This window comes from Lissotriton helveticus, chromosome 1_2 (genome assembly GCF_964261635.1).
Source record: "Lissotriton helveticus chromosome 1_2, aLisHel1.1, whole genome shotgun sequence".
Classification (NCBI taxonomy): Eukaryota; Metazoa; Chordata; class Amphibia; order Caudata; family Salamandridae; genus Lissotriton; species Lissotriton helveticus.
In genome coordinates, this window is record NC_136058.1 from 93,197,259 (window position 1) to 93,212,339 (window position 15,081).

Consider the following 15,081-nt stretch of genomic DNA (forward strand, 5'->3'; position numbering starts at 1 on the left):
CAATATGCATCACACATACCACACATACCAGGAGCAGGAGCTTATGCAGTGGAAACCACCACATACACCTAAAAACCAAAAGATTGGACCTCCTAACCATGCCCCGCTCCCTCACCCTGCAGATCGATGGAAACTTGTTAGCCTGGATAAATGAGTGAACAGTACAGTTTAGCAAGGGTTTTGCCTCCAAGTTGTGCAAAGACCTACAAGGAAAACTTACCAGAAGGGCCATCTGACTCCCCTACTCAGAGACACAGGAAATGTTATGCACGTGCTCCCTACACAAGAAAAACCAAGATGTGCTATAGCAGGTATGCTTGTATTTTTTGTGGCAAGAAGGATTGACCACTCGGACCAATACTAGACCTAAGACCACTTCAAATGTGGTTTGTTACTCAAAGCTTCAAAATAGCGATGTTCCAAGATCTCATACCTATGGTTATGGGACTCTTTATTTTGATTGGTGTGATGAACATGTGCTTTTACTTACACATACATACGTAGCACAGGAAATACCCCTGATCAACATGGGCATAGAGTCACTTGCCTCTTTGAGTAGTTTTTTCTCAATTTGAGATCGTATAGATTCAAATGTGAACCTCACCTCCTCCGCCAGTTACAATACCAAACGGGCATATACAACACCCACACACATAGTGTGTAGCAGTGACAAATCTGAAGATGGCACCATTAGTGAAGCATCCCAGCACCACATAGGAATGTCCATAAAGACACTGCCCTTGTCAATGCTCACAATTACTAGAAAGGTGTTTTCAAGAAAAGAGAAAACAGGTAAACGTTATTGAATCAACTACAAAATGGAACAACTATTTTATTTCCAGCTCGTGAATCTATGCATCTCAAGCTTCAAGACTATAGTTACAAGTAAGTAACATATTTCTTCATTCAGGATTTAAATTCTCCCTAAAAGCTGTTGGTGTTAGTGAATTACAGGTTATTTCTTTTATCAGCCTTCGAATGATGAGTGGCCGAGTTAACCTAACTTTGCTCTAATATATACCTTTCAAGGTTGAGATTTCCACAGAAAGTGGACCAACCTGTTGAGCTATTTTATCAGTTTCTGAATTACCACAAGATCAAGTCATATGCAGTAAATGGCTGCTTTAAGCCTTTTAATTCCGAAGGGGTAGTCCTCACTAGTGACTTCTTTTTTTATTTGCATTAAAAAATGAACTCAGTTAAAAAATAGAAACCAGATCCATTTTACAATCTTTATTTCAATAAAATGGCTTTTGTATTAATATCAAACATTTGTGGATTTCCTTCGCCTGATTTATAAAAGTATCCTAAGTAAGGAAAAATAAATTACCTTTTATTCAAAAACATCCATAAACTTGTGTTTTGTTTTCTTAATTGCTTATATAAAATGGTTCAATTACTAAAAGGCGGTCTTCTGGAATTTACAAACCATTCTTGTAAAATAATCGCTCTTATTACACTGCTTCATTAGTTTATTTGTAAAAAATAAACTGTTGCTTTCCTGACCCTTTCGGCTACAAAAATCTCCCATTTTATACATTGTATGAGAATCACACAATACCGATAGACGAAAATGAGGCCACAGATTTTGTTTTCCACCGTATAACCACCATCCTTGATTTGGAATGGAAACATAATGGAAAATATATTGATTATAGTGTCAAATAATATATTTAGAAACGTTTTGTGAGATTGGACATGTGCAGAAATACCTTGATTTATTTATTTGTTCAGGGGTTTTGGAAAGTGCTGAACATGTAGCTATGAGGCACCACTGAGTTATTTGTAGGGGCTGTATTGCTGTATGTCACAAGGTCTTTTATTGATTGTCTAAATGATGTCAGTTTTGGGAAACAATATGTTTTTACTCTCCTTGATAATGCTATGCCTATAACCAAATGGATAACATTTAGTCAGCAAGCCCTGGCAATCCCAAAAGGTCTAGCCTATAACTGTAAGTGGCTCTCCAGTCAGTGCTGAGTTTAGACATACAGTAATTCAACATTCATGCACTGTGCCATTTATCCTCGCACTCATACATCCATTCATCTTCCCACTGACTCATGATTGCATTGACCCACTAACCCAGCCACTTTAAAACAGAAACACTAAAAATGTATGGAAAATAAATTGAAAGAATAAAAGTCAAAAAAGAAAACATGGTATCACCTAAATGTGGCAGGCATATGCTTACAATCGCAAAATAAAAATCCAACAAAACAGCAGGCAGCTGTCTTGCAATACTATTGTACATAGTGTATTGTTTTTTTCAACAATCCAACATATCTGCCGCATGTATTGGCCATCGCGAGTGAAGAAACAATGTTACACTGTGTATAATACTGTTCTAAGATGATTGGTCAGTATTGGGTGGTCATCGTCAAATACTAAAGTGTCTAGGTTGTCACTGTTTTACTGCTCCACAGTGGCCATTATAAATGCTTTGAAAAATGGTGGATAACTTGGAATGGTAAAACAATGATATACTATGGACAATACCATTCAAAAAGGGCCAGCAAATTCGGAAATAGTGGCCGCATAGGATGTAGACACTTTAAACGAAATGAGTGGCAAGTAAGCAGTTCGATAGGGCTGTCTGGGGAGATTCAGATGGTTCCAAAAAATCAAAAATAGAAGAAGGAAAGAAATGAATGAGGGCCCAAAAAATGTAAATATGGAAAGCTAAAGGACTGGCCACCAATAGATACTCTGAAGCGCACTTATTTTCAGTTGATATGCACATGCGATCAGGCAAAATGCTGTTACTCATAGAGTGGTGAAGTCAATGACAGAAATATCCAAAACCATTGATTGCTGTGGTAATCTGTAAGATTCCTCATAGCACGTACAGGTTTACAAGCTTTAAGGCAGTGAAATCACATTCAACTCTTAAATGCCTGTTTACTTGATCATCTGCTTTTTACAGTAAATAAGTCAACCCATTGCCTTTTCTCATATGTGTTTCCTAATATACAGATCAGGCCAAAGCCTTGATCAGTGGCTTGTCACCATAAAGCATATGCTTTCCCACAAGGACAAAAAGCACAATACAAATACTCTTATTCAGTGGAAGCACTCAATTCCCCTCCCTCCCTTTAATCAAAATGTGGGCTCAAGGAAACCAACATTCGGGTAGAGCCAAAACCCTTCTCTCACTAATCATAAAATTACAAATATATATGAAATTACAGTTAGTAAAGTAATGCACCGCCCTTCCTAAAATAGCATAACAAGGATTGGCAAAATGCTAATATTCTACCCTATGGATTTTCCCAGTGGGTAGCCAACACCAAGACCCTTTCCTACTGTGGGATTCCCATTAAGAGATTACCATGACAGTAGACCCTTTCTGCCTTATTTGCTTTAATATATGCTTTTCACAGTAAGTAACCTTTCATTAAATAGCCTTGATCAATGGCTTGTCACCATAACCAACTCAGTCCTGCTATGTTGATCATACACTGTCCCACAAGGCACAAAGTTGCACTAAAACAGTACAAGCACTTTCTGTTTTTTAGCGGAAGCCAAACTTCTACCCAGTCAAAATCTGTACTCCAGGTATTCAAAATCTGGATAGAGCCAAACCCACAATCTCAGTAGTGTTTTGTTTTATCATTTTTCTTGGTGCCACAATTATTACCTCAAAAACAATAAAATGACTGCAAATGGTGGATTTAGATTAGGGTCTAGACCCTTATCAGGCCCTCATTCAAGTGGCATGGTAATAATGATGCAGCTAGTAACAGTAGTTACAGGCCCCATCAGAATTACAAGATGCAGAGGACCACAGTCTCTTGTTTCATCCAGAGAATTTGGCAGTCTGTGGGTGAAACTTCGAGATCAACTGAGGAATTACTCATTTGTAAGGTGACCTACAGAGGTTCCCCTTGTTACACTCTGTAACTCTACCCTGGAATTGCAGTTATGGGTTTATCTATAGGGCAGAGCTATTGGGAGGAATAATGAGCCACTCAGAATAAGAGTCTAAATGTTCCTTTTTACATCTGAAGATTTAAAAAACTCTTGAATCAGGTTTTCTCTTGTGCTACCTCTAAAACATGAAACCATCTCCCTGAAGAACCCTGTCTGCCTCCCACTCTCCTTGCCTTTGACAAAGCCCTCAAGTCTCATCTGTTCTCCACCCATCTTCCTTCTCCGTAGCCACCATTGCTAGGCTCAAGCCTGGGTCAGACATATGGACTTTGTCTCATGCCTGTGTTGCTGTAGCTTTTTTCCCCACTTAGTTATTTGTAAACTGCTTGGCTGCCTTTGTAGTGAGGCTTACACTAACGGAATAATGTAGTGAGTAAAATAAATATTTAAAGAAAGACATGACTAAAATAATAGGATAGGCAGGCTGAAGTTTGAATCTTGGCATGACCAACTCAGCCTTTCATCATTGGAGTTAAAGAAGTTAATAAAATACCATTACATTGAGAAATAGCAAAATCAGTTACTTGCAGTGTTTGATGATGGCAAAACTGCTGAATAAAAGGCTATGTAATAAAATACATTCTCATTTCTTAAAGGTGTGCAAAATGTAATTTCATGTGTAATAAAATAGCATGGTCATTATTGTTTTATGTAATGCTAGCATGTCTTGGGTTTTGTAACTTTAGGCTATATTTAAGCTTATTGCTACCACACTATGCTTAGAAATAATGGTTTACATTTCATAGTAAATGTAAGTGGTGTATGTGATGTGTTTCTGATGAGAAAGCGCTATCGTTGTAAATTAATGTTCGTCTAAGCGCATTCTTTTTTCCCCATTGTAGCACTGAATATGCCATCAACAAATTGAAACAAGAAGGTGATGAGGAGGGGATGTATGTGTTGCGGTGGAGCTGTACAGATTTTAAGCACATCCTTATGACTGTAACATGCAGTGAAATGTTTGGGGTATGTAGTACAATATGAAATATTAGTGCAAAATCCAAGTTCTTAATGTTTATTTTTGTCACTGAGACATGCTGAGTGAATGTGAATGGCCAGACTATTGCCATGATTCTTGCTTTAAGAAATTCAAGTGGCGGTCATTGAAGGTTGTGTCTTTTGGTGAGTGGTGAGAGCGCTCTAGTGTCCTGTACTTAAGGAAACGGTTGTCCTCCGCGCTAGCGGTCGCGTTTGCGGACGCGCCTCCGCAGCGCCGGAGTCACGCCAGAGTCAGCCTGTCAGCGCCCGTCCGCGCCTGATCGCTGCCAGCTGTCTGGTCACTATCTTCCACGTATTTCCGGCTGTCACACTTTCCGTGGTCCCGAAAATGACTTCTTGTACTCCGACCTCCATCAGGTATTCACGACAAGACTTGCTGGCTCTAAATCGCTCTCCCCTAGAGATATCAGACAAATTAAAAACCGATCTTTTAAATGCTCCTAATGATTGCATTAAGGTGGTCGGTGTCCAAACCAAACTTAGTTCCACTTTTGGAAATTATACCGCTATATATCTGAATGCCAGATCTATTCCAAAACATGCTATGGAAATATGGAGTCTCCTCAATTCTGAAGAACCTGAACTATGCTTTATCACGGAAACATGGCTGCATGAACATGCGACTCCAGATCTCAATAGCGCTTTTCCTCCACAATACTCTAAAATCTGGCGAGATAGAAAAGGAGGAAAAGGAGGTGGGGTACTTATAGCAGCTACAAAGAACATAAATGTTCAAATTATAGACAGCATAGCGGTAAATGATACAGAAATTCTATTCTTTACAATTAGCAAGTTAAAAAAGGAAGGCATCTGGAAAGGGGCTTTATTATATCGCCCTCCAGGAAATAAAGGAGATTTCGCCAACACCTTACTAGAAATTATCGCTCCACATGTACTGACGTCAGATTATTTTCTATTATTAGGGGATTTCAATTACCATGTGGATGATCAGTCCAAGGCGGACACAGAAAAACTGATCTCTACAATGAATACCCTTAACCTGATACAAAAAGTTACCGGCCCCACCCACCAAGCAGGTCATACTCTTGATCTTTTATTCACAAACTCGCCTAATGTCTCATTAAAGACTCCCATTCCATTATTATGGACCGGCCATTTTTTGGTGAAATTCTCTATAAATGGACACAAATCCAAAACCATAATAAACAAAAGGCAAAAAGCATGTAGAAATATGAAAAAGATTACTTTGGTTTCCTTTTCTGAAAATTTTAAAATAGATCATATAAACCTCAAGGAAAATGTACACCTTGGAGCTACACATCTGGAGTCCGCTATCCACGAAACACTAGATAAGATAGCCCCCTTACGAACGGTGTACTGTAGGGAAAAAACCTCACCATGGTTTACCGATCAATTAAAACATCTTAAAACTCACACAAGAAATGCTGAAAAGACCTGACGTAAAACTAAAAACCCCAATGATCGCAAAATTTACCAAACCCTACACAATAAATACATGAGGAAAATCAAGGCGGCAAAAAGAACTCATATAGCGGAACGAATAAATAAAGCTGAAAACTCGTCTAAAGAGCTTCATCACATTTTAAAAGAACTTACGTCCGTCAAAAGTCCGCAAGAGACCCCAAAAACCAAAGAATGGACGGAAGATCTTTCAATGTTCTTAGAAGACAAAATTACAAAAATATGTCAACCATTTACTACAGAAAATATATCTCTTCAACCCTTGATAAAGAGCTATACATGATTAAAGATGTCTCTCTTTCTAATTGGTCCACTTTTGAATTATTAAACGATGAAAAAATCCTACGTCTAGGACAGAAAATTAAATCTGGATCCCCCTGCGATTACCTAACATCCAAACTATTTACCAAACTTGCTCCTACGCTGGTCCACCCCCTTTCCTGCCTTCTAAACACATCCCTGATAGAAGCAGAATTCCCTAAAATCTGGAAGGCGGCTAGAGTAAAACCATTACTAAAAAAGCCCGGTGCGGATGTAAACACCTTTTCAAATTACCGCCCCATCTCCTTACTACCTTTCTCAGGGAAAGTGCTGGAGGCATTTGTAAACGAGCAGCTGATAGGCTATCTCGAGAGGAATAACCTACTCGACACCTCTCAGTCAGGTTTCCGTGCCGCACATAGCACGGAGACAGCCCTGATCGAGGTAACTGACAACATCAGATGTGCCCTTGACAAACGTCAGTCTTGCATTTTGGTACTTTTAGACCTATCGGCTGCCTTTGACACCATCTCCCATCACATCTTGGTCAGAAGGCTGTGGGAGTATGGTGTCAAAGGGCAGGTTCTAAGGTGATTCATCAGTTATTTGTCAAATCGAACAACTACATTGCAAACAGATGAAACCTTAGCCAGCACACGGCCAGTTACAAGGGGTGGGCCACAAGGCTCCATCCTCAGTCCGTCGCTTTTCAATGTTTATATGGCCCCTTTGGCCAATCTCATTAGGGCACATGGATTTGATGTGTTATCTTATGCGGATGACACACAAATACTAGTTACCCTGGGCCACAACATTGATGATACCAAAAAACGTTTTAAAAAATGGTTGATGGAGGTTAAAAACTGGATGAGTCTGAACCACCTACAACTAAATGGTGCAAAATCTGAAATAATGACTTTCGGTCAAGCCAGTGTACACTGGACTCAGGACTGGTGGCCCCCGGAAATGGGGGAATGTCCGGTCCCAAAAGAATCCGTTCGCAATCTTGGTATCCACATGGATAATAAATTATCCATGAAGGACCATGTGAACCACACTGTTGGGACATGTTTTGGAATCATGCGAAGCCTACGCAGAGCTTTCAAATGGATACCAAAAGAAGCACGCAAGGTATTAGTGCAGGGCCTCATAATAAATAGGCTAGACTATTGCAATTCCATCCTGCTCGCCATAAATGAATTCCACATAAAGAAACTACAAGTTGTCCAAAACACTGCTGCCCGTCTGACTTTGGGACTCCCAAAACGATCCCCTTCCCTACCAAGCCTAAAAAACCTGCATTGGCTCCCCATAAAAAAAGAGCCATTTTTAAAACCATGTGTCTGGTGCACAAACATATGTATGGTACTGGACCAAAATACTGGAACCGAAAACTGACTTGGTACCAGCCTGGACGAGAACTGAGATCTAGCTCTAAGTCCCAACTCACGCCATCCAGAGTACAAACTGTCAGAAATGGTGGACGTGCTGTTTCTTATATGGCACCATTTCTGTGGAACAAACTTCCCTTAAATATCCGTGCAACGGTCGAACACATGAGTTTCCGAAAGTTGTTGAAAACATGGCTTTTTAGCTAGGTCTTTCTTCGTAGGATTTTTCACCTTTTCTTTTCTGGGATTGTCCGCATGCGCCATGAGACTCCCTCACGGGATGTGATATGTCTGCGCAATACAAATATCCAGACTAGACTAGACTAGACTAGACTTTTGCCAAACCTTAGTCCTAAAGAGGAGTCCCGGTGTTCAGAATCTGCTACAAAACTGTGGTATGCAGATACCATTGGTAAGGCACAGTGATATTAAGGTGCCATATGGATGGAGCATGAGTCTTTCGAAATTCACATTTGTTTTACTGCTCAGGATGGATAGTGAGAAAGGAGAAGTGTGCACATAGTTTTGTTTGGATCTCAATGGCCTACCTCCCAGGGAAAGCCTCTCTGCCATTTGTATGCCCGGTGCTCTTCAACTCACCTAGGTGTTCACTGCTACCTGTCTCTTGGCCCCAGCCCAGTGTCTCACTCAAGCATTGCCCTGGCAACCCTGCATGCACCGTCTGACTGGGTAGCGCTTAAGTCCCCCAATTATTTTCCCTTCAAACTTCATCTCAGATCACATCTTCTGTCCCATCTAGGAGAAACTCTCTGCCTTGAGGCTGAAAAATGTAGGGTAGAAAAACGCTCAGTCTAAGCAAACGGTATGATCACTCTCGTTACACCTCTTACTCCCTCTTCTTAATCAGTTACTTACTCGATCTGTCTTCAACATTTTATTCAGTTCTCTTTCTTTTTATCCACAGCAGCTAAAATAAATAGTTACACATAAATCTTGAATCATAACACAGTAGCAATTCATATTCCCCTTTACATCTGTACATTTTAGTCAGTCATTATTGGCCCCCACATTTACCAGCCGAGTTTGCGTTTACTTAGCCCCTTAACAGAGTTCAGGCTGAACTCAATATTGAAGGTACTATAATACCTTGCATGCCTCATTTCAAAAGCTGGTGCATCTGGTTGTAACCATATAGACGATAAGCACAACCGTGCAACTGCTGCGGCTAGGAAAATTAGGTACCGAGATATATACATTGCCAACCTTTGCTGTAATTCTTCCCTGATCACTAAAAGCATCATAGAAGCTGAAATCTTTATACAACTCCTGTGACTTCTGACAAAAACCTTTCAATATATTCTATAAAATAAGTCAGTTTTGTACATGAATAAAAGAGGTCAGTTCTCTTTAGTGTCCTTTCACTTTATTTTTATCTTTACATTTAAGTTTAATACTCTCTCCTACTACTGCTTTTCTTATTCTAGATTTTTATTTTAAAACAAATTTTATTGACAGATCGCTCTCATAGCCCAGCACCCCGCACTCCGGAGTTAACTGCCAATCAAATACACAGCATCAAAGAATTGGCAATCCATGCATTGTTTTGGGGTTCAAAAGTTGCATCAAACTTAACAATTCCACACCCCCCCCCCACCCCTCAACCCCCCAACTCCCCCCACCCGGATCCCACCCATCCCGGTCGCACGACACCGTCTCACATTTCCTACGAACCAATCTGTGTTTTAATAATGTGTACACACCTTCCATTTTGGCCCCTTTATACCGCTTCCCGATCAACCTCCCGTTCCACTGGAGGCTCCAGCCACAGGCCCCGATAATCTGCCCATCGCTTCCATATCTTGTAATGCTTTCGTGGGCCCCCTCGAGCCACAAAAATCGGCCGTTCCAGCCCCATACAAAAGTCAAGCCCCTTCTTCCACACCAGAACCGAGGGAGCTCAGGGATCTTTCCATGCTTTGGCTATATCTCATTTGGCCAAGGTTAGGCCCGTAGCAGTAAATGCCTCTTATACATGTTACCCCCCATCCCCTCCAAGACATGCAGCAGACCTAATTGTGGTGTGCGAGGAAGCTCCCATCCTAGGATCTCGGACAGACAATCCCACAGCCCTTCCAGACCCTAGCCAGTGAGCCACAACTCCACACCGTATGAATCAATCTCCCCGCCTCCCTGCCACACCGGAGATTCTTATTCTAGTTTAAATGCAATTGTCCACAACAGGTTTGCTTTTTATCTCTAAATAAAGATTTTTTCACCTTACAATGCCTCACTTCTCCCAGCACATCAAATTCCTTCAGTTTCCATATTATGTGTTGATCCTTAATTCCTCTATTGCATCTTTTTTTCAATTCTTTTCCAGCTTGCGGTATTTTTTTTCTTTTCTTAACCCCTTCCATGCTGATGACGGCCCCCAGCCATCATGCATCACGGTGGGCGTGTGCTGATGACGGCTGGGGGCCGTCATGAACCCGCCCACTCTTTAAAACGGCCGCACAGGCGCAGAATCGCGCCCGCGCCCAAGGGGTTAATACACTTTCTCTAGACTCGATCTCTGCTTATGTCTATACACTATCTTCTCCTTTTCGTTTATAAACTCCTATGACACGGTGTCTGTACTCAATTTTCAATATTTTAGGATTCTGATTTGCTCTCCTACAGTATGTTTTTCCCCTCTGCTCACTCCCCTGAAACTGTGCAGTTCATAGTACCTTAGAGTGTTAAACTTTCTTCAGGTCTCCTTCTCAACTGGTTGCCTGTTTTAGATGAAGGTGAGCACCATACTTTTCCAAGCACAGTCTCCTCTGATTCTGTACTTTCCCGTTTCTATTCCTGGCTGTCAAACAAGGAACATTTATTCAGTCTCTTGTGCTAAACATTGCTTTTTATTTTTGCAGACAATATTCAACTCCTCATTTATTTTTCATCCTTCACAGCTGCTCTTTATTAGGGCTCGGCTAGCGTAAGACTGCGCATATGCGCATTTGCGCATTTTCGCTGGCAAGACTTAATGAGATCTAATGAGTTTCACTAGCGAGGTTAAGCCCCGCCCCTCTTTTCCGTTGGCTGGCGTCACCGTTCATGCTAAACCGTGGCCAGCCATTGGAGAAGAGGTCCCAGTGACGTTCTTCTTTCTCTTTAAGCCCCGTCCTTTTCAGACTGGCTTACTTGACTTACTGCTGCGGTAAAAGCTTTCTTATCTTCTTTATGGGGCCATCTGTTTAGCCCCATAAAGAAGATAAGAAAGCTTTTACCACAAACGTAAGTCAGGCCAAGCCAGTCTCAAAAGGACAGCCGTAAGAGAGGAAACTGTCTGTTATGGCGAGCGCTTGTGCCCTAGGAGTTAGTGAAACGCACTTGCGCTCTTCGTCTGCCACGGTTTCCTCCCCACCCACCGCCCCGCTTCTATCCTCTACGCTCTTGTGCTCTCTCCTACTCCTGCGCTGTTGTTTTCTTGCCCTTATGCCCTCACCCTCTCTGAGTGCTCACCAGCCCTCGTGCTGGTACCGGTGCCCCGAGCTCTCACCCGTCCCTTCTCTCCACCCGCGTTTATAATAGCGCTCCCGCTGGCCTCCCTTCCCCAACTGTTGTGTGATTTCCTCCCCCTTGTTTACTTCCCAATAGAACCAACCCGACCGAGCAGCTGCCTGCAAGAAGGTGCCCTCCCTTGACGACACATCCGGTCAGCCTCTGGCAACAGGAAAGGCGTCTGTAGCAACCGGGCACCTTGTCTGTGTGCCTAACCCCGACCGCCCACCCTCTGTTGTCCGTGTGCCTAACCCCGCCCGCCCACCCTCTGTTGTCCGTGTGCCTAACCCCGCCCGCCCACCCTCTTTTGTCCGTGTGCCTAACCCCGCCTGCCCACCCTCTAAACCCCGCCCACCCTCTGTTGTCCGTGTACTTAACCCCGCCCACCCTCTGTTGTCCGTGTACTTAACCCCGCCCACCCTCTGTTGTCCGTGTAATTAACCCCGCCCGCCCACCCTCTGTTGTCCGTGTAATTAACCGCCCACCCTCTGTTGTCCGTGTACTTAACCCCGCCCGCCCACCCTCTGTTGTCCGTGTACTTAACCCCGCCCGCCCACCCTCTGTTGTCCGTGTACTTAACCCCGCCCGCCTACCCTCTGTTGTCCGTGTACTTAACCCCGCCCGCCCACCCTCTGTTGTCCGTGTGCTTAACCCCGCCCACCCACCCTCTGTTGTCCGTGTGCTTAACCCTGCCCGCCCACCCTCTGTTGTCCGAGTGCTTAACCCTGCCCGCCCACCCTCTGTTGTCCGAGTGCTTAACCCCGCCCGCCCACCCTCTGTTGTCCGAGTGCTTAACCCCGCCCACCCTCTGTTGTCCGTGTGCTTAATCCCGCCCGCCCACCCTCTGTTGTCCGTGTGCTTAACCCCACCCGCCCACCCTCTGTTGTTCTTGTGCTTAACCCCACCCGCCCACCCTCTGTTGTCCTTGTGCTTAACCCCACCCGCCCACCCTCTGTTGTCCTTGTGCTTAACCCCACCCGCCCACCCTCTGTTGTCCTTGTGCTTAACCCCACCCGCCCACCCTCTGTTGTCCTTGTGCTTAACCCCACCCGCCCACCCTCTGTTGTCCTTGTGCTTAACCCCCACCCGCCCACCCTCTGTTGTCCGTGTGCTTAACCCCACCCGCCCACCCTCTGTTGGCCGTGTGCTTAACCCCACCCGCCCACCCTCTGTTGGCCGTGTGCCTAACCCCACCCGCCCACCCTCTGTTGTCCGTGTGCCTAACCCCACCCGCCCACCCTCTGTTGTCCGTGTGCCTAACCCCACCCGCCCACCTTCTGTTGTCCGTGAGCCTAACCCCACCCGCCCACCCTCTGTTGTCCGTGTGCCTAACCCCACCCGCCCACCCTCTGTTGTCCGTGTGCCTAACCCCACCCGCCCACCCTCTGTTGTCCGTGTGCCTAACTCCACCCGCCCACCCTCTGTTGTCCGTGTGCCTAACCCCACCCGCCCACCCTCTGTTGTCCGTGTGCCTAACCCCACCCGCCCACCCTCTGTTGTCCGTGTGCCTAACCCCACCCGCCCACCCTCTGTTGTCCGTGTGCCTAACCCCGCCCGCCCACCCTCTGTTGTCCGTGTGCCTAACCCCGCCTGCCCACCCTCTGTTGTCCGTGTGCCTAACCCCGCCTGCCCACCCTCTAAACCCCGCCCGCCCACCCTCTGTTGTCCGTGTGGTTAACCCCGCCCACCCACCCTCTGTTGTCAGTGTGGTTAACCCCGCCCGCCCACCCTCTGTTGTCAATATGCATATCCCTCTGTCATTCTCCGTGTGCATAACCACACCTGCCCACCCGCCGTTGTCCGTCTGCATAACCCTGCCTTCCCACCCTTCGTTGTCAATGTGCATACCCCTCTGTCATTCTCCGTGTGCATAACCACACCTGCCCACCCATCGTTGTCCGTGTGCATGACCCTGCCCGCCGTTGTCCATGTGCCTAACCCTGCCAGCCTGCTTTTGTTGCTGTGCATAAAGCCATTGTTTGTTTGCATAACACCACCCGCCATTCTCTGTGTACATTACTGTGCAATCAAAGAATACAACTGTTTGCGTATCTAGAATGTCTAGGAGAGCGCATGGTGGTCACATTTAAGCATCTGGGCCTCCTTTAGAATGGCATATATCCCAGAGAGTCCAGAAACGGATAACTGCACAATTACCCACCCCCCCCACTCCCGTGAAGTATGCCCGCACCTCTTCCCCTACCCCCTCACACTTAGTGAAGTCAAACCCCAGCACTATTGCTTTTCTTGTTAGAGGAATATGCATGCATCTTGTTGTATCTCGTCCTGCAACCCACACTTTTCTTGCGCAGGCAGCGAAATGCAATGCAATAGGTCTCACATTTGCGAGAGATTAAACTATTGGCATTGTAAATGACAATGCCATTTATTTATCTGTTTTCAAAACCAACACATAAATAAAAAGCTTGACATTTACAATGCCAATAGCTCTAACTTTTGCAAAGGCAAGACCGTTGCATTGTAAATGCTTGTTGTATGATTTGTTCCTGGTTACTTTGTGTCAAATCTTGGATGTATACTTTTTCTCTTCCCCGAAACTCTACAAAATACTCTGCACAGTTTTCCAACACCTTACTTGCCTTTCCTCTGTTTCAAATAGTTTTAAATAGTTTCCTACCTGCATTTGTTCTTTAACTCTCTTTTTGTACTTTTGAAAATGTAGCCTTTTGTCTGTTGCTTTCGAAGCCACCAAAACTTGAATACTAAATATTATGCTCTATCACCATGCCTCCACAATGTTACTTTTCTGATTGATGTTTAATTCAGATGTTCCATATAATCCTTATCGGGTGCTGTAAAAATGGTGAGATGCTCATGGTACCAATGAGCCCACTTTGGCCATACCACCATGTCTTTTATAACACCCTCCAAAGCTGTGTGTCCGCTGACCTCACTCTTTTTTAAATGACTAACATAAGGTTTCCATTGTGCCAAAAAGTGTTAGAAGGCTTTGTAGGTTTGTGAAATATGTGGATCAGGGCATATGACTAAAGTAATTCTCCTTTGACTTTCTGTGTGAAATAATGCTTTTAATTTACTCTTTGTTTATCTCTTTTTTAGGATTCATCAAAATGTATTAAACAATACAAGAACTTTCAGATTGAAGTAAAGAAAGATCAGTATTGTCTGCTAGGAACAGATCGCAATTTTACTACATTACGAGAACTAATGGCCCATCTAAAAGGACAAATGCTGAGAGCAGACAACGTGAGCTTCACATTAAGAAAGTGTTGTCCACCTAAACCAAGAGGTATTTTTTTTAATAATAAATAACCTTTGATGTCCCACAATGACAATTTTCCTTTGTATAAATGTCCAATTATTGAGTAAAGCACATTAAAAAAATGTTTTTTGTTAGAAATGGATGAACATAGTGAAAGCCAAGGGTTTGAATTCATTGTAGTTAATGACTTTAAAGAGGTTTTAAGATTTTCCGAGCTATTGAATCTCTGCCACCATGACAGTATTCTAAGATTTGAAGTCAACAAACGTTGAAGTGCTTGTTAATTTTGGTACCGTACATTTT

At 43.7% G+C, this 15,081-nt stretch overlaps 1 protein-coding gene across 4 annotated transcripts in view; it reads left to right on the forward strand.

Annotated features, from left to right (window-relative positions):
- The window catches only part of JAK1 (Janus kinase 1), a 490,769-nt gene that overhangs the window by 270,497 nt on the left and 205,191 nt on the right, over window positions 1-15,081 (forward strand). For all 4 annotated transcript variants that reach the window (XM_078669080.1, XM_078669071.1, XM_078669099.1 and 1 more), the window contains 2 exons: window positions 4,776-4,899; window positions 14,616-14,805. In XM_078669080.1, coding sequence (XP_078525206.1) covers window positions 4,776-4,899; window positions 14,616-14,805 — 314 coding nt within the window. The remainder of the gene's footprint in view (window positions 1-4,775; window positions 4,900-14,615; window positions 14,806-15,081) is intronic.